The 27,105-nt window shown below is 42.1% G+C and overlaps 1 protein-coding gene across 2 annotated transcripts in view; it reads left to right on the forward strand.

Annotated features, from left to right (window-relative positions):
- The first annotated feature begins 10,445 nt into the window (after nt 1–10,445).
- Nucleotides 10,446–27,105, forward strand: part of EZR (ezrin) — a 49,455-nt gene continuing 32,795 nt past the window's right edge. For both annotated transcript variants that reach the window (XM_014519125.2, XM_025201990.1), the window contains exon 1: nt 10,446–10,719. In XM_014519125.2, the coding sequence (XP_014374611.1) occupies nt 10,708–10,719 (12 nt within the window). In that variant the 5' untranslated portion in view covers nt 10,446–10,707. The remainder of the gene's footprint in view (nt 10,720–27,105) is intronic.

Here is a 27,105-nt window from a genome sequence, read left to right on the forward strand (position 1 = left end):
CAAGCATAGCAAGCACCCAAAACACAATATACTTTCAGCATTTTTAACTGGTTTTTTTACTTGTGAGGATAATTAACCACAGAGACGACCACTGAGGAAAGCGGTAGATTCTTTATCAATGTCTCAAATTAAGTTTAGATGCTTTTCTAAAATATGCTCCAGCTCAAATGGAAATTATTGGCTTGATTCAAGAATTATTGGATGAAGTTCAATGGCCTGTATTATTCAGAGAGTCAAACAAGATGATGCTTATGTTCCCTTCTAGCCTTAAAAGCTATGAATCAGCATGACGATCCTTTGAAAAAATGTGGCCCATGTTTGTTAACTTGCACATCTAACTGCACGTTCTTGTTTTAGGCCAGGGACTTTGCACTTGATCTTCAGTTATGTTTTAATTATTTTTATTGGCTTTGTTGTAACAACTGGGGGCCCCAACCCCATTGTGTGAGGGATTTAAAACATAGACAGTTTATCTGGTTATAAAATAGATATGAGTGTAATTAGGGATATTTTCAGAAATAGACTGACAAATGGTCTTTCAGTTTCCACAACAGTAGGAACATTAAACACTTTTATTTAGCCTCCTCGTTTCTATGGGATATAAGCATAATCCCTCCCTCTCCTCCTCACACCTGTCATGTACACAATGACTTCATCCAAAGCTCAGACTGCATGAGTCAGTATTGTTTGAACTCCCCCTCTCACCAATGCTGTATTTATATTTAATTCTCATCTGGAGAAGAGATCTAAGAGTCAGTCCCTAGCCAAAGATTTCCAAGATGTATTAGCACCTTTAATTTCATATGTAGCACTCAGCTGTGCCTCTAACCAAACACCAGTTGCAAAAGCATAGAGAGCCAATATCAATGATATTGCATCATTATTATTCTGCCTTAAAGATAAATCCCTTCTTATATTAAGCACATGATTTTACTTTGAAAAAAAACCCCATAAAAACTATATTCTCCATACTTTCCTTTCAGTTTGAGTCTTCGCCAAACAATGTTGGATTTGCACTGTAGATGATACACTTTCCACAAATTCAGTATCCCATTGACTTCAATAATAATTTTCCATAAATATTTGGTCCATAAATAACATTTTGCTACCTGACTGTTCTCATTCAACTAGTACAAAAATATGACTGCTTTAATTTATCTTGCCATGAATATAAATAAATAATTTCAGATTTCATCTATACAAGTTGACTGTCATAGTTGAACATACGTATATGATTAGGAATGGATAAAGGCTAACTTTACCTTGATTCATATTTTATTGATTTAATAGCTTGCTATCACTATAGCAGCTAACAATACTTCCTTAACACCCAAATGAGAAAGATAACTTCCTTTTCAAAACATTCAAGATGACATAAACACAGCAAACTAGGCAGCTCACTAGGATGTATAACAGGGATGGGCGAAATGCAGCCTGTGGGCCGAGTGCGATCCACCAGGCCATTCTGTCTGGCCCATGGGGCCCCTAAAAATTTAGAAAATGAATATTTATCTGCCCGTGGCTGCCTGTCATGTGGCCCTCAATGGCTTGCCAAAACTCAGTAAGCAGCCCTCTGCCCAAAATAATTGCCTGCCCGTGATGTATATGGTATCATACTTTTACCTTCACATTGGTATCATGATATGTGGGCACTCACACATAGTGCTGTAACTTGGAAGTTACTTCACTGAAGACAATGGAATGGCATTAGCATAAAAATGATGTAAGTGAGTAAAGACTTAGGCCCGGTATGAACAAAATTATCTTTCCCTTACTATGGGGGAGGAACTTTATTTCAAACCTTGTACCATACCCCACTGAGAGCACCCCCAGCAAGCTTCCCATTGAGGAAGTGTGTAGAATGTGAGCTAAGGATGCACTCAGGATAAAGGACAATTCTAATACACATCTGTTGGTTCTTTTCAGAATTGAAGCCAAGGAGAAGAAATTTGTCCTCAATCTCCAGGCAGCTCTCTATTTTTATATTGGACAAAAGGTCTCATTGGTATGAGATCGTTGTACTGAGGAGAGAGAAGAATGATCAAGAGCACCATGCTTCTTTCCTTTTTTTGACATTTAATTTTTTTTAAGTCGTCTTTTCAAAGACTTCTCTCTATATTGTATCATAATGGAGCAAGGGCTGATCAAATAGTGATGTGCAAGAAGATTGAGGGGGAAAAAAAACTGATGCAAAGTCGTTGGGCTTTCAGCCTACAAAACCTTAAATCAGCAAAAACATTTGACCAGGCCTTAATCCTAGTCATGATCACTGCATGTGATCTCTTGTAAATGCAGATGAAGTGCAGAATACATTCACATGGGACCCATGCTCTCTGGAAATATCCACAAGTTACATTTGGCAGCAGCTCTATCTTTATCAGCAACCAAAAGGGGAGGCACACAAACACTAAACTCTTCAACTCATACATCCCCATGCAAAGGAAACTAACCATGTCAGCTTCGTGCTTTCATTAAAAGATGCTAATCTGATACAGACTTCACTGTAGGATTTTTCAGTAAAACTCAGTGCAGTGCATGAGGAGCCAAGTACTTTTAATTTAATTTATTTTATATATAGATATAAAATATAAAAACTCTCTCTCTCTCTCTCTCTCTCTCTCTCTCTCACACATACACACACACACACACACACACACACGAGTTGGGAGTTATATGGAGACAGTGGCAGGTCTCGCCTTCACGCTGTCTCTCATGTGTGCACATGTGGATACACACACATATATGTACACATGGGAGACAGTGTGAAGGCGAGGCCTGATACTCTCTTCATATGTCTCCCAACTCCTATTTGAGCATGATCCACATATTTTTTTTAATCTAACAGACAGTTAATGGTAACTTATTCTTCATCGGAATCATATACATGCTGAAGAAGCAACCATCTCTAATAAAATTTGTAACTTTTATCATCTCCTTCCCAATGCCTAATAAAATTATATTTCCCACTCTGTTGCAATAAGAGTAAACATTTATAAATCTTTATAATGCTTCTATAAAAGGTGACATCCTTTTTTCTAACTATCAAAATTATTTTTTTGGCCATGCATGATGTAAAATAGAAAGCACTAGGAACTGTAGTCTTCTGGTTATCTACAATAAAACTACACCCTGCCAACTTGTCACATCCTAACAAGTAGAGGAATGCTCTCTGGGGCGAGTAGACAGACACCACATACAGGGCACATCTACACAAGACTCTATGTCACTGTAGTGATGAGCTACGGTGACGTAGCTTGTCGTTACAGTGACATAGTGTCAGTGGGCATGAATCATATGACGCTGTTGCTACTGCACAGTAGGGTTGGAAACAACCTGTGCGCCACCAGCACTGTGCAATAATGACGGTTAATGTGCAGTCATTTAGTACTTGCTAAAGTAACAGCTGCACAGTCAGACACATGTGTAGATGCACCCACAGAGACCTGAACTAGCTTCAAGTGTGTAAGCCAAGGTAGGGCTTTCACAGTGTACCCATCTGTTATCTAGGATCTGGGCTGGTACCAGCAACTAATTTATCACAGACCACTTGATAGCTGCAAAACTTTCTAGAGCAGTCTGTCAAATATTTTGTGTCTTATGAGAACGTTAAATCTGATTTTAGCCGTTAAAATAAGGTGGAATACCCAAGTTAATTATCTTCATTCCATGACAAGCTGTGATTAGGATGGCTTTTCAAACTCCAGGTTTGGGGAGGGGTGCTTAAAAGGGAAGTAAGGAATATGTCTGGAACACACAAGAGGGAAAGTACATCTGGGTTCTGCTACTGATCTGTTGAAGAATCTGGAGTCATTTGACCTCCTTTGCCTCAGTTTTCCCCATCTGTAAAATGTGGATAATGGTACTTACCCGCCTCTCTCAAGTCCCTTGTGAACAGTAGTGACAGCTCCATAACTGTGGTGTGTAATTTAAAAGCATCAGAAAGAAAATCTGAAGCCAGAAAATGCACAGAAACTAAGAACACAGTTTTGAACAGATTTCCTCATCCCTATTGTCTGCAATAATTCAGCCAGAATAATTTAGGCTATCTAGCTAAAAAAAAATTATGCATCTATCTAGACTACTCAGAGGAATAGTGCTAATCCTATACCTCAGTCTTTGTCATAACATCCTAATTCTTACTTCTTAGTAGTGACTTTCAAATTTCTCTTACTAAAACTCACCATCAGAAATACTGAGGCTCCAGTCCTGCTAACCCTTATGTAACTGAGTAATTTAACTTCAGTCACTGGGCCTCTTCAACTGCATGAATGCATGTATGTGTTTAAGGGTTTGCAGGAGCAAAACTTCAGGGGTTGTGAGACTCTCACTATGCCTTGAGTATTCCTTCCTTCTCTTTCAAATGGTAAATTCTTCTTTTATTACGGTTGCACCTGTGACTTGAAAGAAAAAAAATAGCTTTCAGGAGGCAAAAGTCTCAGCTATTAAAAAAAGCCTGAGTGTTTCAAAGGTCAAAATGGAATGCACTACTCATTGCTCACAAAGAATCAACTGAAAATGCAAATCATTTACAGCTGATTCAACCCATCCACTATAAAATGTAATCCTCTTTTTAAAGGACACTGCCAGATTAACAAAAGGTTAAAAAGACTGATGTCTTTACATAAGATTACAATAATAACTTAGATATTTAAAAATAAAATAATTGAAATGTCCAGTGCTTGCTTCACATACTGCTTACTTTTTTCATTTCTTACAAATTGGACAACACAAAAGTAGACATTATTTATGCGGGAAAAAAGCAATCAGGGCTCAAAGGTAGAGGTGATATCTTTTATTAGACCAACAAGATTTTTGCAAAAAAAAAAATCTTTAATTGCAAGCGTTAGGGCATAAACATACTTCATCAGGCATTGGAGAAAAAATTGTAAAAGTTCTCTTGGGTAGAAATGAAAGTTTATATTTCATAAGATTTCACAGAGGAGTCAATAGATGGAAAACTCCTCTGGGCAGGCAGTTCTTAGCTGGTAAAAAGTCTATCACCTCTCTTTCTGTGATAATGATGCAAATTACCTTGAACAAAGGCAGGAGCAATATTTCAGGTTTCAGGTGGTCATAGCAGCTTCCTCCTTGGGAAAATATAAAGATTTCATTTAAAAAAATCAGCTAAAATTTGGTATCTTCCATGTGTCACGTATCCAGGTTGTAGCTGTATTGGTCTATATGAAACAGAAATCAGGGCTCATGGTAGAGGTGATATCTTTTATTTAAAAAAAATCTTTAATTGCAAGCTTTACGTGGGGGTTTTCACAGACACAAATGACAGGTGGACTGCTAATGCCCATTGACTCTCCTCTCTATTTTAGATTTCTACATAATCTATAAAGAGAACTTAGCCTTTGCTCTCAGTGTCTCATCCATATGTTCAGAACCTCATGCTGCAATGAGGTCCAACCACAATTCATAGGGCTCTGCAAGTATCCAGTGGTCCACCTTTGTGGTTCTGGTGGCAAGACTGGGACTTAAAATGCAACTGATCAAATACAAATAGTCTCACTCTTATTTCTAAGCAATTTCATTTTCATATTCAGGATGTGTAAATACTTACAAAACATGTAGATTTGAGGTCAAACTTGACCTGACAATTTTAGCAATATTTAGGAAGTTTACCATCATTGCCAGGAACTACAGAGCTCAGATGATTGGCAACAGTATTATCTAACTTTAGAGCACTTTTTTATCTAGCCAGAGACTAATGTTAAGCTAGTACATTTAACATTTACATACTTTGGGTCTTTTCATCCATAGGTCATAAACCCCTTTATGAAAGTGGCAAGTAGTCTCACTCTGATGTTTACCTAAATGGAAACTGAGATGCAGAGCAGCTAAAGGCCAGATCTAAGTGTGGCAGTGTGTCCTTTCTAAGGGTGGCCGTGATGCCCCTGGAGTCCCTGCAGACTTCACTCTCTGGGAAATCATCCCTTTCAGTCACCTGCCACACATTGATATCTTACTTTGATATGAGGGAGGCTGCCCCAGGGCTTCCCAAGTTGCTCTCAAATGACCACCAGGTGACAGTGGTCACTGCCTTATGAGCTAATTGCATGGCTCCATTCCTCCCCTACACCATGCCCCATGCCTCACAGATGGCATCCTCATAGATGATCTCTTTCACTTAGCCCCACCCTTGCTGGCCCTACTTTCTTGGCCTCTCACTAGGTTCCTGGGACCCACACTCTCAGCCCCTCAATCTGGGCTCCAGACCCCTCTCTGGGTCCCTAGAAAGCCCCTTATCCCCTTAGTTCCTCCCCAAGCCTCCCTCCAGGTGTTACCTTCCATGTTGACCTTCTGGAGCTGCAGCCATCCTGCTGAGGTGGTGTTTTCTCAGCAGGCTCCACAAAATGCTACTGCTGGGTCATCTCGGGGCCTGGGCATATATCCTCCTCCTGGGTTGGGTGACTGCAATCAGCGCAAGCCATACCTGCAGGTTGCCCCAGCACCAGCCTGCCCGCTTCTTAAAGTGGCAGGAGCATCAAGCCTCCTGCAACACTAAGCATAGGAAGGATTTAGGTGCCTTAGCAACAACTTACATGGAATTTAGGAGTCAATCCAGAACTGCAATCTTGAAAACTCCTGTTTTAAAATTCCAAGTGCTGAGGGCTGTAGTCTTCACATGCTTGATCCATATCTAAGTTACCTGGACCTTTATGCTACATTAAACTGAGCTTCATTCCTTCAAGGAACTCCAAGCCAGTGGTCCCTGTATCCATAAAGAGTTACTCACAGGACTGATGGGGCAAAAAAATTTCATAACATTTCTGCAGATGTCTGCTCCTGGATTCTTCAGACACAAAAAAAGGCTTATTTTGGCATTTTGCCATCCGATCACAGCCAGAAACAGGAGGTTGGGCATAAGCATACATAAAAATGAAAACTAATGGAAAGAAATAGCTTTGAAGCTAAAAAAATGTTCACTTAGCGTTCTAAGTGAAAGTTCATGTGTTGGGTTTTAAAAATATCCCAAACTTGGCATATTTATTTGTAATGCCTGCCAGAGTCTACCAAAAACATGGCTGAACTTTGGTCTGCTGCACACCTAGTGGCGCATGAATCTGAGCAGAATTTTGCAAAATTCCATCCAGGATGAATTCACATGCGTGACTGTTTAATATGTAGATGCTAAACATAATTCCTGAACCCTCTGAAACTGGATAGTCCCTGCAGTATACAGGGGGACACTGGAATGGCTATGGCTATCCAACCCTCATTCACAAATAACTTACCTGCTTTCAGTGTATAGTTGATCCCACAGCCCTTTTCATAAGAGCTGGAGTTTCTGTGGTGGACTTAGCTAGATTCTCACCTCTGCTCTTACCCAGTCTGCTGGCCACGGGTACATTTCAGTGGTGCTTCAGGATCTTTCCTTAGGAAAGGTACATAAATGTGAAATACCACCGGTCCCTTATTTGGCCCCTTGTATTTTACCCACACTTCATTCATACACTGTCTTTCAAATCTTAGATGTGGTGGCATTTCCTTTGCTCTGGCAGGGGTGCTCCAATCATTGCTTGGTGGCATCTTGGTGGTCTCTTTGCATACTGTTACAACTGTCTTTTCCCATCTACTCTCTAGTACTTGATTGGCCTTTTTGACCCAAATCATTTTTTTAGCTTGATTTTTTGCTCCTTCCTGTGTCCTATCTATATATTAGCGGTGTTTCATTGTGATCATGGAAAAATGTGGATTTTGGGTTCATTTTCTTAATCCGAAAATTGGGGATTTTTTTTAATCAGAGAAAACCAGGATCCCTGGTAATCAAGTCTCTTAGAGTTGGAGTGGGAGCTTTAAGGAAGACATGGGATATTGTAAAAGAGGTGAGAGTTGGTCACACTACTGCATCCAGTATCCCATGGACCTGCCTTCTGCCCTTTGGACCAGCCCAGTGTCAGGATGGAAGACATGGGGGACTTCAGTAAGCACATCTTGGCAAAATACCACATCCCCACAAGAATCAGAAATGGCTGCAAATAAATACAAACATCAGAATTGGGCCTTTAAATGTGAAAAGGCACACTTCAAACCAAAGCTGAAACCCTGCAGCGCAGCAGTCCTCAATCGATGCTGGCAAATAGCGCAATAAATTTAGACTGACCACACATGCAAAGTAATTATCTCTCAATTAACTGGTGAATCGCACAATAAATTTAGTCCAGCCACACTGTGAAAAGTAATTATCACCAATAAAAATTACTATCCCGCTGTAACAAGAGCCAAGCAGCTATAAAGTTAGTGCTTAAAAATTATAACAATTCTATAGCTGGTTTCTAGACAGCTTTTAATTTGAACATGTACCAGGGCCCAGAGAGTCCCTACATATTTTCAAGCACTCACTGGTCAGCTCTTTTTATAGTTGGATAGTCCTTTTGATCCTGGGATAAATACTTTGCCCACCTTTGGCCAGTGTCAATTTATGGCACGATGAATTGTATGATATATCTAACATGTAGCAGGGGCTTTGGTTGCACAACTCCTAGTGCTAACATTGGGTGGCAGCCCATTGCGCCTTTAGGGGCCCTGCTATACATTCAAATCAAAGCTGGATAGAAATCAGCTATAGACTTGTTAAACACTTTCAAGCACTAATTTCATAGCTGGTTGGCTCTTTTTTAAAGTTGGATAGTCCTTTTGATGATGTGATGATTAGGGCCTTCCTAAAACTGGATAGAAACCAGCTATAACATTATTACACAGCTTCAAGCACTAACCTTACAGCTAGTTGACTCTTTTTATAGATGAATAGTCATTTTTGTGTGTTAATTACTTTGCCTGTTTAGCCAGTCTAAACTGATTGCATAATTCACCAGTTAGTTGCATAATATATATAACATGTTGCAGGGGCCTTATACCTTTGCACCTATGGCTAGTCTGCATTTATTGCATGATTCGCCAGTTCATTGTATGATCATTAGTTTGCATCTGTTGCTGGTCTACATTTATTGCGCGATTCACCCGTGCATTGAGTAAATGTAACATGTAACAGAGGCCTAAACTTTGCACCTCTGACTGACCTAAAGGTATTGTGCCATTCACCAGTTCCTGGTGTCATAGGTGACAACTTTTATTTTGCCAGGGGTCGGGCGATAAGATGATGGACGTGGAAAGTTTTACACATTTCAGGTGACAGCCTCTTCCCAAGGGGGGGCAGGGTTCTTAGGCCCCCACATACTTAGCACCTCTGCCTGGTGTGATCATTACTTTGCATGTGCAGCCTATCTACATTTATTGCATGAATAACCATGAGGTGCACAATAAATGTAATGTGAGGCAGGAGCCTTATAACTTTGCACCTGTGGCTGGTTTAAAGGTATCTCACCATTCTCTAGTTCATGGTGCGATCACTCTTTTGCACCTGTGGCCCCTCTACATATATTGTGGGATTCATCCATCATAGCGTGATAAATGTAATAGGTGGCAGGTCCCTTATAGCTTTGTCTCTCTGCCTGGTCTAAAGGTATTCCGCCATTCCCCAGGTCATGGTGCCATCACTCCTTTGGCCCCTCTATATTTATTGCGTGATTCCCCAGTTTGTGGTGTCATTGTTCCTTTGGCCCCTCTACATTTATTGCCCAATCCCCCACTTCATGATGCAATGGCTTCTTTGGCCCCCTACGTTTATGATGTGCGAGTCCACATTTCACGGTGTGATTGGTCCTTTGGCTCCTTTACATTTATTGCACAATTTCCTGGTTCGTGGTGTGAACACCCCTTTGACCCTGTGACCCATTTACATGTATTGCAGGACCCCCGCCCCCCCCCAGTGCCATTGCTCCTTTGCCCCTGTGGCCTATCTACATGCATCACCTGTGGACGGTGTAATAAATGTAATGTGTGACAGGGGCAGGGCTGGCGAATCCCTGCTCTTGTGAGGACAGGCGCGGCTCCAAGCTGGGCTGCGGGGACACCAAGGACTACATCAGCATGGAGGGGTGCTGCCCGGGCCCGCAGGTGCAGCTAGGGCAGATGCCTGGGTGCCCATTTCGTGGCTCCAGAAGACAAGCAGGGTCTCGGGAGCAAGTGCCCTGAGCAGCCGCAGCCCGCCCCCTTTCCAGCCCTGCAGCCACACACATCCCCCCTCCGCACACATACACAACACACACCACACTCCTTCCAGGAAGAGCACACACCAACTGCTGAAGCTTCCTGAGCCTGACGAAGGGTTTTTGAACCCGAAAGCTTGCTTAATAACTATTCTCCAACCATTTGGGTTGGTCTAATAAAAGATATTAAATTCACCCAAGGAACCTTGTCTGCCTATGTCCTTAGACCAACACGGCTACAACCTAAACCCCTACCACACTCCCTCCACACCCACACAACCACACTCCCTCTGCACACGTGCACAGCCACACTCCCTCCACACACGGGCAGCACACACCGCACTCCCTCCAGACGTGCACAACACGCACAACCACACTCCCTACGCTGCGGCACCCGGGGCGAGGTGGGGCGGTAGGAAAGGCCGGGCCTGGGCATGAATCACCCTCGCGCTCCGCTTCCCTTCCCCCGGCCCTGCCCTTAAGAGCCAGCCGGGGCCTCCGCCCGCGAGTGCTTGTCGGGGCAGCCAAGAGCTGCGAGCGTTTCCTCGCCCCGCTCCGTGCCGTGCCGTGCCGCGCCGCGCCGCGCCCAGCAACCAGCTGCCGCCGCCTTCTGCCGCCCCGGCCCCGGCCCCTACCCCTGCTCGCAGCCACCATGCCCAAGCCGGTGAGTGCCTGCTTTGTGTCCTAGCCCCCGGCCTGCTTCTGCTCCTGCCTGCCGGGCAGGGCTGTGGCACTGGAGACCTCCGCGTTTGAGACCCCGCGTTTGGGGCTTTTTGGATACACCCTCCGCTAAGCCTGTGTCGTCCTCCAGCTCGAAAGTTAGCGCTGGGAAATGTGCTTTCTTTCTTTTGCCGCGCGCTTCTTTTCTTTTTCCACGTCGAGGTGCGTGCCGGTTGTACCGTGATGCGTGAGCCCCCTCCTGGGCTTTCGGCTAAGCCATTTTTATAGGAATAGTTGTAAATGATACTTGCTCTGCACTAAGCCGGTCTGGCAAGCAAGGGATAAGCCCTGGGAGAGAAGGAGTTGCGTGTTCCTGACCGGTAAGTAAAATGGCACTTGCCTGGTTCAGCTCTTGGGGCTAGAGTCTGTGCCTGGGCTGCCAAACCTCCGAGATGGCTCTTCAAGCCTGTCACGAAGCAGTAGGCGTAGGCGCTCCCAGGAGCATCCCTCTTGTGTGGCACGGGAAAAGAGAAGCTATAAGCTGGGGACAGAAACATGACTGAGGCTCCATCTAAGGTGTGGGGGTGGGGGGTGTGAACAGAAAGGTGACACGTTCAGTCTTAGTTGCTCCCCTTACATGCCTGTCTGTGTGTAAAGAGGAGCAACTTTCAGACTGAGCCTCAGTCACTTTGCATGCGCACACATACACACCTTAGACTGAGCCTCAGTCACCTTTATGTGCGCGTGCGCACACACACGTATGTGTGCGTACAGAAAGATAACTGAGGCTCGGTCCAAGTGGGTGGGTAGGTGGGTGGGTGTGTGTAGTGAGAAAGTGGGGCGGGGGGTTTTCAAAAGTTGCCTTCTGTTAAAAACCCGACCGAGGCAACCACTTATTCTTTCTGCAAGCACCGAATGAAACTTTCATGCGCATACTTAGCATTCAGCGTATAGGTCGCTTCTAGGACAAACACATCTGGGACCTCATTTTGAAAGGCATTGGACACCCGCACCTCCATCTAAGCTCAATGGGAACTGTACAGGCCTTGTACCACTAAAACTCGGGTCTCTTCTGGATTGCAGGACTGTCATCAGTTGCTCTTTAGATTAGAAAAAAAGTTCATTTTTAAAAGAAGAAAAGGTCAAATAATGCATTTCCTGTTATATTCTAAAATGCTTATAGGTTGATAGGAAGGTATTGAATAATTGAAAAAGGAGGGATGTTATTACACTCCCAAATCTAACTTCTACAGTTAATGCTATCTAAGATGATAAAGCTGCAACTAATTATTAATTTATCTTGTCTCCCAATATAAAAGGAAGAGTACTTGGTCAAACAGTTGGCAGGAAGCATTATTGCATTTAAGGAGCCTGATCTGAGATTTTTCCTTCAAAGAAGTCAGAGGCAGAATTGCTCCCCTAAGCAAGCCTGGTCTGCTTTATCTTCCATGCTGTTGCATTCATTTTTATAAACGTTATCCTGGAAAATGTGTTATTATTTGTGAACTTCCATACTATCAGCAGTCACTTGCTTAAAGGAGCAAGAGCAGTGATTCCCAACCAGGGTGCTGCAGCACCCTGAGGTGCCTCAATAACCTTTTGTGGGTGCCACGGGGTGCTACACAATGGTAGCAGTGTTAGGTGTGTAAATATGATTCACAGTATAAACCCAAATGGAAATCCATAGTGTTTAAAAACATTCTGACCTGTTGTGGCTTTTTTAAGGTCTTTGCAACAGAAGAATTTCTCTTTTTCTATCGTTTGAATATTGAGTGAAAACTAACAGCTGACATTTTTTTCTAAGGGGTGCCTTGAATCCAAGATGGTTGAGAACCAGTGGTCTAGAGGTCTGAATCAAAGCTTGAGTTCAGTGAGATTTGGATCAGGTCCTTCCAATAACTGGCCATGGGAACACATTGCTAACTGTGAAGGACAAAGTCAGCGTGGATGCCTGTTGCTGCATATCTTCAATAGAGGCTTGTCATCAATTTACCTTTTAGAAATGCAGTGGAACAGCTGTGGCAAGTTAGTCCTTTTTTTCGCTGTTGCTCTGACTTGGCAAAAAAATGGCTGGTCAGATTTTATTTTCTGATAAGCAGCCACCATCATTCAACCCAACATAGCAGCAGTGTGTTGCAATTACATTTTTAGTGACAGATATGCTATTGCTCAAGGTTAACCATGGATGTATATGTATGTTGTTAAAAAATGATTGTTTACTAGTACACTAATTTCACTGAATGTTTCTGTGAGGGGAGGAAACACCCTGTTCTATTGAAGACATGGAGCAGTGTCAATTTACCAAGTCTTTCTTGCAGAACCTCTCCTCCACGCCCCCCAGATCTTCTTGAATTTTCCCAGTAAATTGTATTGGCAGTTTTACCTAGTTCACAGTCTGCATAACAGGAATATATTTTCTCAGTCAGGTGTTGAGAGAGCTTTAGAGTTAATCCATTCTGTCCTCTTTCTCATTCCTTGTTATTTCTTCAATTTGCAGGCTGTTTTTGGTACATGATATAAAAACGATATAGCTTGCCTTGAAAGTGCGGGGGGTTTTTTGTTTTGTTTTGCTTTTTGAATAAAACCCCCAAAAAAACACACCTGCAGAGGAGTAGCATGTAAACTTATATAGTTTACCCAAAGTGGCTTTGGGGAACAAAGTTTATGAAGTCGCACAGTCAGAATAATCTGAACTGCAGGGCTTTGATTAATTTATGCTGAAAGCCAGTGATGCTTGTGGACAGATTTTTTTTTTTTTTTTTTTTTTAATCTAATCAACAAAAGCTGCTTACAACCATGTTCTTAATTTTATGTGGGCTGAGCAGGTCAACAGATACTGGAGTGCTCCCTGACAGAGACTGATGTTCTTTTCTTGCTGGCTACAAAGTGAATGCTGAAGGGCCAGAACAGTGAGAGGTGTGTGTGTCAATAACAGGGGCAGGGCAACCACCACCTCCTTCGAGATGATGATCATTTCTGAGCCACGTGATCTATTCACTGGGATTTAGGGACACGACTCCATGACAGCACCTTCTGTTAAAGTAAACCCAGGCTTCATAATCGGCACTTAATCTGCTCTTCAGCAGATCCAACTCGCATGTTTACTGGAAAAGAAAGAGTGAATTTTATGAGCATTACTTTAATAAGGTATCCAGGTTTTAGCTGTATTTACTCTAGAGGCAAAGGGAATCAGAACTCATGGTAGAGGTGATATCTATCTTCTATTAGACCAACTAGATTTTTGCAAAAATCTTTAGAAAAATCTAATTGGTCTAATAAAGATATCACCTCTACCATGAGTTCTGATTCCCTTTACTAATTTAAGAAAGCATGTCACTCAGTCTGCTGGTTCCAAATTATGGAGGATTAGTTTGGATTCTTCCCGGTTTTGCCCCATGTGTTCTCTAATATCATTAAAGATTGTCTCTGTCAGGTTGCAGGGCATTATGGGATAATAAGTAAAGCTGTCACTTCAGAGCTGGGAATGCATTGTGAAGATCAGAAAAGGCTGTGGCCTGCAAGCTTAGCGTCTCAAGTTTGCCCAGCTAGTTAGAAGGTTGGCATCTGCTTAAATAGCTTGAGATGCCAAGTGCCAGTAATGTTGAGGGTTTTTGTTTTTAACAAATTTAGCTTGCAGATCATGATGTTTAGGGTTCCATTTTTGTCATTGTGTACATAAGAACTCACTGCTCAAAATCAGAAAATGAATGACCTTATGGCATGTGTATGTATTACACCCCGCTCTAGCCACCACTACTGAACTAAGTCAAGTGTAGCCCAATATTTTTGGCTATGTTTTTAAAAGAATTCTACTTAACCTGGTGATGCACATTTTAATTTTCCTGACATATTGGTAGTGTTACAGTGTTGGTGCTGCCATACTGATTTTAAATTAAACCAAAGCTGCTAATTGAGAAATCTTCATATTAATAATAAGCACAAAGCATAAGTGTTCTGAAGATGCAAACACTTCTAAATAAGATGTTCAGTATATAAAGTTTTTATACCCAATTTATGGTTTTGCTTTTTTCTTGAGGTGTGAGGGGTTGGGTTTTTGGAGTTGAGGAAGAGGTAGTTATCTGTCAATCAGCAACAAATCAAATGTAATTTCCTTCTTTTCTAGACAATGGTTTGCTAGGCTACACTGACACCAAATTCTGTTGTTTGAAAAACTATAAGTAGATGCCATGCTGCCCAGAGGGAGCTTAATTTAAATTAATCTTATACAGCATGTCTTAAACCCTAAGTACCAAATGAAAGTCAAAACTCAAAATGGTGCAGAAATCTTGGGGAGCTATTATGGAATTGTAGTGGTGTACAGCTGGCAGTTAAGGCTCCTGCCCTCCTCTTCTAGGTACAACATGAAATAAAGCAGGGAGAGTGTAATAGTGAAGGAGCATAGGAAGAAGTGATAGCAGAGTTGTAGGTAGAGTGTGGTGCTCCTCTGCCTGAAAAATGAGTTGCTTAGTGGAGGGCGCTGGGGGCTGACATTCCCATGGCATGGCAGCGGGATACACCTGAGTTTTGTATGCAATAATACTCTTGCACAGAGGCAGAAATAATTCAGTTGAGAGAACTAATACCCCTTAACAAATACTAAGAACAATTTGGCCATGTTCTGTTTTGGCTTCCTGCCCATAAACCCTGATGTCCTACTAGAAAGGCTTAACTTCTCTTCTCAAAGTTGAATAAATATATGACTTATTTGACAGATATAATCTATGTTTTTGGTAGCATGGTGTAAGTGCGATGACATTTCCCTCAAATGGATGTCGTATTGGAATTCACCATTTTTTCTTTCCTGTTCTTATAGACTTTTGCTGTGTTTTAATTTTCTTAACAAATTAATGACTATCAGTGTAGAGGTAGGTCTCTGTGACTGGAGAATAACAAATACAGTGCCTAGGTTCAGTGAAGAGGTAATTGGACACAAGGCACCTATGTACCACGTTAGTTTGATCTCATCACTATGCAGAGCTTTTGGTCAAATTTGGAAGGAAAGTGTAATTAAAGGCAGGGAACAAACAGTAAATGGATAAAAAGTAATGTTGATATACCAGACGTAGGTCATGCCTGATTAAGCTGATATCCATCTGCAGGAAGAGAATTGCATTTTTAATACTAGAAATGCAGTGACTCTAATCTGGATTTCAGTAAAACTTTGGATACAATAGAACATGAGAAATGATTAGTACAGGGAATGTAAGGAAATGGCTAAAGAGATGGCAATGGTAGCCTTTAGTGAACTGCTTGTCTGGAGGGAGGTTCTCAGTGTAGTTCCCCCAAGGATCTATCCTGAGGCCAAACCTTACTTAACATTTTCTTGAATGACCTTTGCAGAAATTCAGAATATATTAATGAACTTGAATGATGCCATAAAGTTGGAAGGCATCCATTCATACAGAAGAGGATTGGATTACTTGCGGAAGAACCTGGAAGACCAAGAGGTCTAGAGTAATAAAATGGAATGATTTAATATTACAAAGTACAAGATCAGGTCTTCAGTGACCAACAGCAAGAGCTTTCTGGTATAAGCTACAGGGTGATTATCAGCCAGGGTGGGATTTCTTTTGAAAGGTGCCTCGGAGATAAGCAAGGTGTGAGCAGATAAGGGCAGGCTTAGGCTCTCCCTGCCAGGCTGCTCTGACTGTCCCCCCTGCTTCCCCTGCCCCACCCCACCTGCCCTTCTGCAAGGAGGTAAGCCCTGTAATAAATCCATTGTTTTTAAATGGGGTGCCATTTAATTCATAACAGTTATGGAAGAGTCCCTGGAGTCTGAAGAGGTTGAGAACCACTGAGCTAAGAGCTTATCAGTTGGATGAGATGGAGCAGGGGAAAGACCTGGGTATATGTGAATTGATCCCTGGGAACTCAGTCATTTGAAGTGGTGGCTTGGATGTGGTGAGCAAGGTATTTCCATTACAGATAGAAAAATAATTAATACCAGGCTCTGCAAAGAATTTGCATGGAATACTTTGTACAGTTCTGGGTATCCAAGTCCAAGAACAATGAATTCAAATTGAAACAATTGCAGAGAAGGGCTGTTGGGATGATCATGATCAAGAGAATGAAGATGTCTTACAAGAGAATACTAACAGTTTGCCTTGGTCAGCCTAGAAAAAGAAAGGGGAAGATGGTGATATGTGGTCTCTATGTGTATCCGTAATGGAGGGAAAGGAATGCTTTAACTTAAAGGACAATGCTGGCACAAGAAAAAAGAGTCTGTAAACAGGCTAGATTAGGTTCTTTGTGCAGATGTGTAATGTCTTTTATTAGACCAGCTAAATGGAGGGTGGGGGAAATTTTTTCTTTGCAAGCTTTTGGACAGAAACGCTATATGCCTGCAGGAGGATGTTTGTGCCCAAAAGCTTGCAAAGAACAATTTTTCCAACTATTTAGTTGGTCTAATAAAAGATATCACATCTGCACAAAGAACCTTGTCTGCCTATGTCCTTAGACCAATACAGTGACAGCCAATAACCCTGTAAACAGGCTATGAATAAATTTAGGCTGAAACTAAGAAGGTGGGTTCTTCACAATAAATTAGTTTCTAGAATAACCTTCCAGGAGGCTTTATAGAACTAGTTTTAAGATGAAGTTTTGATGCGTTTTGAATAGCACTATGACGTGATTGCTTGTGAAAGCAGGGGACTGAACTTGACTTGGAAAGTCTGTTCTAGTCCCATGTGTTGGATTACTAATAATGAGCTGGAACATTTGGCAGCTACAGGACAGATTAGTTTCATAGTGTTTTGTTTCCTGATTAGTTGAATGCACATGAATTTTGCAACTATTTGCATGTAGATTTCAAATTCAGCTTCAACAAACTTCTGTCTGACTTTCAGACTTGCTCTCTTTGAACATTTATGTAAATAAAATTCAGAAAGGTATGACCATGAAGGATGTGAATGTAGTGAAAAAAATTAATTAAAAAAAAATTTGAGAGAACCTTTGCGATAAACTTTTTTCCCCCTGCCCAGTTCTAGTGCTGATTACATATCTTTTAGCTGTGAAGGACAATGGACTTATACCTTCATATTTTGTAAGAGTTTCTAATCTCTCTATGCTCTTGGTATCAGATTGGTGTGACCGAACTTGAGTCCAAAAATAACAAAATTCCATTGCATATCCTGAAGCTTACAAATTGTTCACGTTAATTTCTATTACATTAATTTCCTGCCCCTCAGATTAAACTCCCTTACTAATGAGTGTATAAGATTTGTTCTGAAGGAGGGTACTGAAGCCAATTTAACTATTAAAAGGACTTCAAGTTAAATGGAGGTTCTGAATTTGTCTAATGTCAAATCTTCTCTCTTTTATATTCTCGAGGTGATAGTCTGTCCCATAGTCGGAGTAAGAGACTGAAGCTGAGGTGAGATTCTATTAGTGACCTGGAGGAAGTAATTCATAGATGACTAACACGTGGGAGAGAACTGAACTCATGTTTTTTCCTAAAATCAAATGAGGGTATGAGCTGATTTACCATCATTGAGGTCAGGATGGTTTAGAATAATATTTAGCTCTGCAGAGCAATTAATGTTTAACTTGTCTTTTTGATAGCCACTGAGAGGTAGCAGTACTTGGATTTTTAAAAGAAAATTACTCTTCCTTACTTACTTGCTGTCCTTGAAGGAAACAATCTAACCATTTTTAGATATATCAGTCCTTGAGAATAAAAATTCTTGTTGACTTTAAATATTTGTATCTGATTGGTTAGAAGGCACTCAATAAGAGTGTCAAAGATCTCAGTGTACTTCAACTGATATTGACCCTTACCATCAGCCATGACGTAAGTAAGTATTATCCCCTGGCACAGATTAGTTATTTTAGGTCCATTGTTAAATAACCTGTTCCCAGCTGTATTGCAAACTTGCTTTGTGGCCTTAGGCACAGCATTAAGTAACTTGCCTAAACTTCTTGAGACAGTCTTAAGAACCTGACTTGCAGCCCTCTGGTCCAACAAGTTTTTTCCCCTGAATAATGCATAGAGCCAGGTGGGGTTGCCAACCCACCTGGATTGGCTAGGAGTCTACTGGAATCAGCATCAACATCCTGGTGACTATTGAAAGCAATCCGTGAGACTTTAATAGGATATTTTAAGAAAATGAAATTAATGATATTTACGTCATGTTGGGGGGGAAAAAAATCTCCTGAAATAGCTGCAGTCAGAATTGGCAATCCTAGAGCCAGATCATGTCTTCCCTTTCTTTTGTCATTAATTACATCATTTCTTATGAGTAGGTGAGGTGGATTTGGGGTAAATATGTAAATTCACTAACAGTTGACCATCTTTCCTTCATGGTGCTTGTCTTTTCACTCCCCACCCCCCCTTGTTGCAACATTGTGACTTTAAAATACGGCAGTTTGCCACCCATTTCCTTGCCTCTTAAATGGGCAGAATTCTTCCCTATCAAACATGTGCTTTGAGGAATAATTTAATATTTTATAGAGCAAGAAGGGCAAGATCTGTGAAGGAATTTTAGAAGGGTGATGCTAAGCATCGCTGTGCATAACTTCTGTGCACATGGGCTCTGTTTGGGGAATCTGGTGCTCTTAGTTTGGCACCTTATATTCCGTATGTAGTGCATGGGGAGAGTTGGTTGGGACCCAGAATAGCCAGATTGCAGAGTGGGACATAGCTGGAGGTAGCCAGTAAGAACTGCTGAAGAGTGGTGTGCCAGAAATCCTGACACACTAGCCTTCACATCTCATGGATCAGCATCCCCATGCTTCAAAATGATGGCTGTTCAAAATAAGGTTGTTCAACAAGCTTTAGTTAAAGTGCCCTCGTCACCATTTTGAGGCATGGGATGCTGAATTCACAAGACACCGAGTGCTTTAATTAGAGTGGCTTGCAGCTCTAATTAAAGTACCTCCCCCACCCCACCCCCAGAGAACATGTGAAAATGCCCAGTGGTTGTGGTATGCGTCTTTTACAGCCTCCTGAGCACTTGCTCTGCCTTCTTCCTCTTCCTCCTTCAAACCTTAGCCACTAAGCATCCCTGGGTGCTTGGATATTCTGGTCTTGGCTGCTAAGACTGTTTGTGTATTTTGGCCAATGGTCATCTGATGTAAAATGCATAAACAATCCATGGAGCGGGGATGTCAACCTAGGCTTTCCATTCCCAACGAGTGCCTTTATCGTAGTGTTACAGAATCAGGCTCTTGTTTGTGCCCATGGACGTAATTTCTGGGCTTGTGAATGTGTTTTTCTTGGCTATATGGTAGAGAGAGGGCATTTGCCATGTTAGTCTATGGTAGGGCAGCTTCAGACTTTAACAGGAGTGATTTATAGAGTGCCCCTACCCATGCTAGATGATGGTCCTTCTCTAGAAGGTGGGAAATGTGAAATTTAATGCTGGCCTTCCATTTTCTAGAGTGCCCTAATTGTTAGCCTAGGGTATTTGTAGGGTAGGCAGCATTACAGCCGCCTCTTGCTGTCTTTGAAAATGGCTATGACTGCTGCATTTTGTATTGAATTTGATGTTCTCGGAAGGTATGAGACTTGATCTGGTCAGGGCCTGCTCAGCAAGTCCCATGGGGAGCTTGGTGTAGAAATGTCTGTTCTGTGAATCCCAAATGGCTATTGGCAGGAGATAAGCACTGAGATGCTCAGGTAGTTTGGGGCTTGCATGGAAGCAGAAATCTTCTAAGGAAAGTTCTAGTAGAATATAGTGTTGTTAAAGAATATCTTGGAAAAAAAATACATTCATTATAACATCTGTATCATTGAAAAATGAAATTGATACAGAAATTTCCAGATATTTCACACCTCTTCTGTGCATATTTAATTAATAGAGCGAATCTATTTATCTGGAGATCTTCTCTCTTTGCCATTAGGCTCCCCAAAGTACTCCATCCTGTTCTTTCCCCTGCAGGTATGTTACGAGAAAGAGAGTAAGCTTTCAAAGTAATGCCATCACTGAATACAAGACCCGGTATTGCTATTCTTTGGGTTCGAGTTAAGCCCCTGTGCTGTGCCCGTAGCTTCACATACGGAGTCTATGCAATGGTCAGCATGATCCATTTGTGTTTTAGCTCTGTGCTGAGTTTGATACTTGTACTTTTCAACTTGGGAAACCCGAACCCCTGCATTCAAATATTAGTACTAATATGGTGATAGTCCTTCAAATGTCAGACTCAAAGCATTTTGAGTGTAGCTCTCCACATGAATATTTCAATTTTTTTTTTTCTGGTATTGCAAAAGTTTGTTAAATTACAACATAAATACTTGGACTGCCAGGCATTTTGAAAACTGTCAAATGGTGAAATATCCTGAAATTAGTGTTTTAAAACAAAGGTTCTGGATCTTGACATTTCTAAAACTGGCCCCATCTTAAAGTCTTACAGCCGTTGTAAAGCTGTGGAGTAAAATTTCAAATCCACTTTCAGGTTGTCAATTTAACAGCGACCAATTTAACCATTTATTTAAATAAAACTGTTCATGTTTTAAAAGCTTGTATGTATGAGGCATGTTGTAATTTCATCATGTTGTATTAATGAGATGCATGGGTGGATCCAGCCTTGCAGGGAAAGGGGCACAGCCATGCTAGTGGGGTACATGTGCAGTGAAGAGACTTCATTGCACGTCACACGGACAAAGGGGAGGTGGCTGCAAACCCTCACACTATGATTCTGGATGCCATGAGCTCTCTGAGCTCACTGGCATGTCGGGGCAGCTCCTGCCAGAGTTCTGTATGTGTGGTGAGCACCAGCGTGAGGTATACCAAGAGTCCCTGCTTCCAAGTGGCTCCAGAGCTTGCTGATATTTGGTGTTCCCCACCCCCACCTTGAATTCAGTAGCAGAGGAAAGGAAAATGTAAATAACCACAGTGTACAGCCCCTAGGATTCATGTAAGCAGATGCTGAGTGTTGCTGCTCTTTCCCTTGCTGCTGAACTGGGAAGGGAAGAGCTAACAGCTGCAGTCTGAAGCTACTTGAAAGCAGGGATTCTGCGCAGATGCTGCATTGATCAGACAATAGTAAGCTCATAGAGTGTGCTGCATATGTAGAGCTCCTAGTAGGAGCTCTGTTGATATGATGGTAAGCTCTGAGAGCTCACTGTAGATCACAGCATAAAGCGGGGGGGCGGTGATTGCCACTGCTGCACCCTCTCTGGATCCACACTAGGCAAGGTGCAGTTTTTACATATAGCTGTTGTGAACAAATTGGAGAGTCCAGCAGAAGGCTATGAAAATGGTTAGGGGGCTGCGGCACATGACTTCTGAGGAGTGGCTGAGGGAACTAGGATTTTTTAGTCTGCAGAAGAGAAGACTGAATGGGGTTTGATAGTGACTTTTAACTACCTGAAGGGGGATTCCAAAGAGGATGGAGCTAGACTGTTCTCAGTGGTGGCAGATGACAGAATAAGGAGCAACAGTCTCAAGTTGTAGCAAGGGAGGTTTAGGTTGGATATTAGGGAAAATCTTTCTAAGTAGGAGGGTGATGAAGCACTGGAACAGGTTATCTAGAAAGGTGATGGAATCTCCATCCTTGGAGGTTTTTAAGGCCTGGCTTGACAAAATTATGGCTGGAATGATTTAGTTGGTAATGGTTTCTATATTGTTTGCTGCAGTTGCTGTTAAATCCCTAGCTAATAATCCTGATGACAAATGGCTCATATAGAGGATTAATATCATACTGAAGCAATTAGAACTGATTGCAACACAAAATGTGCATGGAAATATCTATTTATGCCACAAGAAATAAGGGCCGATAAAATCTTTATGCCATATCGAATATACTGTAGTAGGCAAAATAGTAAAGCATTTATCTTGGGGTGGCAGGAGGGTTGTCTTGCATGTGGAACAGACAAAGAATTCTCTCTCCATTTGTGAGCCAGGCTGCATCAGTAGAAAAGCACAACTGCAGGGGGAGGAGAACTCCTTTGCTTTAAACATATTCAGTTTACCTAAAAGTAGCTTTCCTAACTGACAGTGTTGTGATGAAAAATATCTCGGGACCTTCCAGGACTAAATAAGATCACTTGGTTGTTTGTCTCACTGGAAGCTTGGAGGTTACTATTCAATCATGAAAGTCTGAGCTGCAGGATCTTAAGTGTGTCTGGTGACCAGTATAAGATTGAACCTTTTCTGTTCTCGTTTGTAGATGGGAGCATGTTTGGTGTGGGAGTGGCTGTCAGTAGCATAGGGATGTGGCTGGGCACCCAGGTCACAGGTGCAGTGGCGACTTCTGGTAGCCATGCAGTTGCAATCGTATGGCTGCTGGCAGCAACCACTTTTTTTTTTACCACCATGTAAGCTGGCCCCCAAGGAAGTTGCCCTGTTTGCCCCACCTTAGTTATGACCCTGGTGGCTCTGGAGATTTATGTTTAGGAGTGGAGGGAACAGTTATCTGTCTCGGGGAACTTGGCTTCTTTTTCGCATTACAGAGCCATTTTAAAGCTACTTGGAGGTGGAGAACATGGCGAGTCCCCAGGAGAGGTCTTAATGGATGGTGTGGAGGTGAGGCCATTGGAGGTATAGGATCAGTTAAACTTATCACAAAGATATCACTTAAACATTGCATTACATGCAGACGTTATGCAGTCAAAGATTTCCTGAGCACTTGAGGTGTCTTATGTGAATAGTGAAATGCAGTCGCCCCTGGCATGGAAGAGAGCAGTCATCCAGGCACCTGCTCTTCAACTATAGATGTGGATAAGACCTTTTGGCAAGGACACTGGAGCAGGCTTGTGCTCTTATTTAAAGTGTCATGGCATGCACTGTCCCTTCCACCCATGGGAATAAATGAGTATGAAATGCTGCCATTCTGTCATGGTACCTGGTACATCCTTTGCAAGGCCCCAGCTGACTTTATGAAAGCAAGGCACTGAGGAAATGGGCTCTTAGACTGGACACCCTCGGGTAAAGAAGGCTGTAGTACTCTGTGTAATGCTTTGCACAGGCTGCCTCAGCTGTGCTGTGGACCAATATCTCTCTCCCTCCTCTCACTTCTGAAGAAAATAACGCTGTCTGTAATTCTGCTGGTTCTACTCAAATAAGAGAAACCAACAAGACCAAAGCAGTCAAGGTAGTTAGTGTCCCTACCTGCGCTGCTGCAATGAAACGGAAGTCTTGCTGGCTGTACTAATAGCAGGGGATCCTGTCATCAGCACCCTTGGACACATGGCCTCACCTCATGAGCCACTTCTTAATTTGTGCTGGGCGCTTTCTTCCCTAGAATTGCTGCCCCAACTTGTTAAAACTAGCATCTGAAAGTGAAAAACACAGTAGGCATTAAGAATTTTTCTATAGTCTCTCCCCTCCTTGCCATATAAAGGTAGCAAAAATTCATGGATTCCTGCAGCACTGAATCCATTCATTGTCTGAAAGGCTTTTGTTCTATTTATACTGCAAAGGTAAGACATGGCTTGAGTGGAAACAGCAAATTCCTTGCCCCCTCTATTTTTGTGTAATGGTTGGTAGAGATTCCCAAAATGTGCAGGATCTTGTAGCAGGGGTGTAGGTTGTAGCCGTGTTGGTCTAAGGACATAGGCAGACAGGGTTCCTTGAGTGAATTTGATATCTTTTGATATCTAGTTGGTCTAATAAAAGATATCAAATTCACCCAAGGAACCTTGTCTGCCAGGATCTTGTAGTACATTTCAGAGCTTAATGTGACTTAGATCTGTTTTAACTGTTATTACTGATTTCCCCCCCCCCCCCCCTTTAAACAATTAAAATAGACTTTTTAGAAAAATTTATTCTGGGGAAGGTGACAAATTGGGGGGCAGTAAAGACCCTACAGGTTGGTCTGAAGCTCTGGGCCTCTAAGACAAAGCCTGGGCTCATGGCCTGAAAGGCCTGCTTGCATACTCTAGACAAAAAAACCTCAATGGAACAAAAGGGACAAAGGAATATATACATATATACAGTTCTTTATTTTACAAACAATTAAAATAACAAGGTAGATATTACTGCAAAACCAAATGGAATGCCCAAGTTACTAGTTTAAAATGGAAAACTTGCTTTCTTGTTTAAAAAAAAAATGCGTTTGGTGCATAGTAGGTAATAGCACATACAAAGGCCAATTTGAAACTACATGACACATTTCCTAAGATCTTCTAGATGTGTTGTTCACACAGTGGTATTTACTTTTCAGTGTGTTATTTGCTCCTGGCCAGGAAAGATGAGTGCTCCATATGAAAAATGTCCAGCAAGAACTTTTAGCTACTATGTACACCTTGACCGATGTCTAAATCTGCTTCATAGGTGCTGAAATATAACATCGACTGTTCTGCATGTTGGGAGTGGCAGAAATGTTGGTGAATGTGACCTAATGCTTGTGGGTGTGTAATGTGAAGGGAATTAGGAGGAACAGGTAACTGAAAATGAATATATCTTGTGGTAAACAGCTGATTTTAAGTACTGATTTTAATAAGGAAGCTTACAAAATGGCTTCATTTTAAAGCAGTGCCAACCCCCTGATGTGGACATTCCTGTTGATTGAACTTTAGTAAGTAAAGAAGCTATTTAAGCTAAAGCAACATAAGAGCATCTAAATTGGGATAGTGCTGTTGTGTTGATGCTGTCCTGATTTAGATGCTTTTATGTCACTTTAGCCAACAAAAAAGCCATTTAAGCTAAAGTTCAGTCAATCTAGTTAGTAAAATCAATTAGGTTAACCTCCTTATGTAGATAAAGCCCCATCTACATTTTCTAGTAGGCAGTCTTCTGTCACCAGTTGTGAAGTGTGTATGCATCTGGAGGGGAAACCCACTTAACTGCATTTATGGGTACCCATCCTGTTAATATCCTTTGATTGTATTGAGAAAAGTTTGTTTTCAGTATCATTAGGTGTGTAGCATCATCTTACAAGCCTTTGGTTCATTTTTGTACTGGATTTTTTTTTTTCCTCCAGGATTGCCATCCACAGATGTTAAAGATCATGAATTCCACCCCTATGCCCCATGAAATGAATTTAAAATTATGAGACTCCTTAAGGGAGAGGAAAAAACTGAACTTTAAAAAAAAGTTTTGTTTGCCATCCTGATGTTGAACTTCACCAGGGACTTTGTAATCAGGATCCCTAATTGCAGAATCATAGAAAAAGAGGACTGGAAGAGCCTTGAGATCATCTACTCAATTCCCCTGAATCAAGATAAGATGAAATACCCATCACTGACAATCAAGGTTTATTTGCTTCACCTGTTTAAGGACCTTGGTTGAAGGACTTCTTACAAGTCACATAGGCAGCTGAGCACAGAAACAAGTAGCCTTATAGTTAGTTTCCCCTCCCCCCCATAACATTTTGCCTAAGTTCTTTGCTGACAACTAGTTTGACCCTTTTTTTGCTCTACCAAAGGCAACATATCAAGTTTGTTTTTATTGCTGATCCTGTCGTCCAAAGTGCTTACAACCTCTCCCAACTGGCTGTCATCCACAGATTTTATTAGTATGTGCTCCCCATTCCATCATCCAAATTATTAATAAAAATAATGTATGAAACCAGACCCAGAACAGATGTCTTTAAAAGGGCCCCACTTGAGATGCCCTCCAGTTGTGACAGGAAACTGCTGAATGCAGCTTGGTAACCAATTATGCACCCACCATATAGTGACTTCATCTAGAGCTGGGGTATCATACTTGCCTGGGGTCCCAGTCCAGATCCAGACCACAGGGGCTTCTCCCAGGCTGGATCCATAGGGCTGCATTTGGGTGGCAGCGTGTGTCTGGGCCAGGCAGCTGAGTTGAGCCATGTTTGTGCAGTATGAGCCAATGCATACTCGTTGCTCCCCATGGACACGTGCCCCCCTGCTCCATGCTGCACAAACATGACTCCTTGCAGCAGCACACCCCTGGCACTGCTGACTGGTGCTGGCCAGCAGCATGGAGCTGAGTGTGTTCGACTGCATGGAGTTGCATCATGCAGCTGTTAACCTGCAGCTCCAGGCCACTGCCTGGTGGCATGGAGCTCTGGCCAGTTGGCAGTGTTGGGCACGCAGAAGTGTGGAGCCCAGGGGCAGCGCACTTCTGGTAGCCCACCAAACTATTGCTGTGCTGGACACAATGGTCCCACAAACTGAGTCTGGCCCACGGGCCATATGTTTGACATCCCTGATCTAGACCATGTTTTCTTAAATGTTTGAATGTCCTGTGGGACTGTGCTGTTCTAATATCAAGATCTCTTGTATCCTTTGGTTTCCCACTGTATACTAAGCCAGTTACTTGTTCAAGGCAGGTTCTCTTCTTAAAAAACAGAAGCTGTTTGCCCTTTTCAAGAATTGCATAGGGCTGGAAAAGAATGACCAATTGAAAGAGTCAAATGTGAACCTTTATTGTGATAAGCATCATGGTTAGAGACTTTATTTTTAAATGAGTACTGAGTTTTTGTTTGGGTTCCCCCCCCACATCACCTGCACCCACGCCCCTCCACACATTCCCCCCCC

The sequence above is a fragment of the Alligator sinensis genome, unplaced genomic scaffold (genome assembly GCF_000455745.1).
Source record: "Alligator sinensis unplaced genomic scaffold, ASM45574v1 scaffold682_1, whole genome shotgun sequence".
NCBI classification, from domain to species: Eukaryota; Metazoa; Chordata; order Crocodylia; family Alligatoridae; genus Alligator; species Alligator sinensis.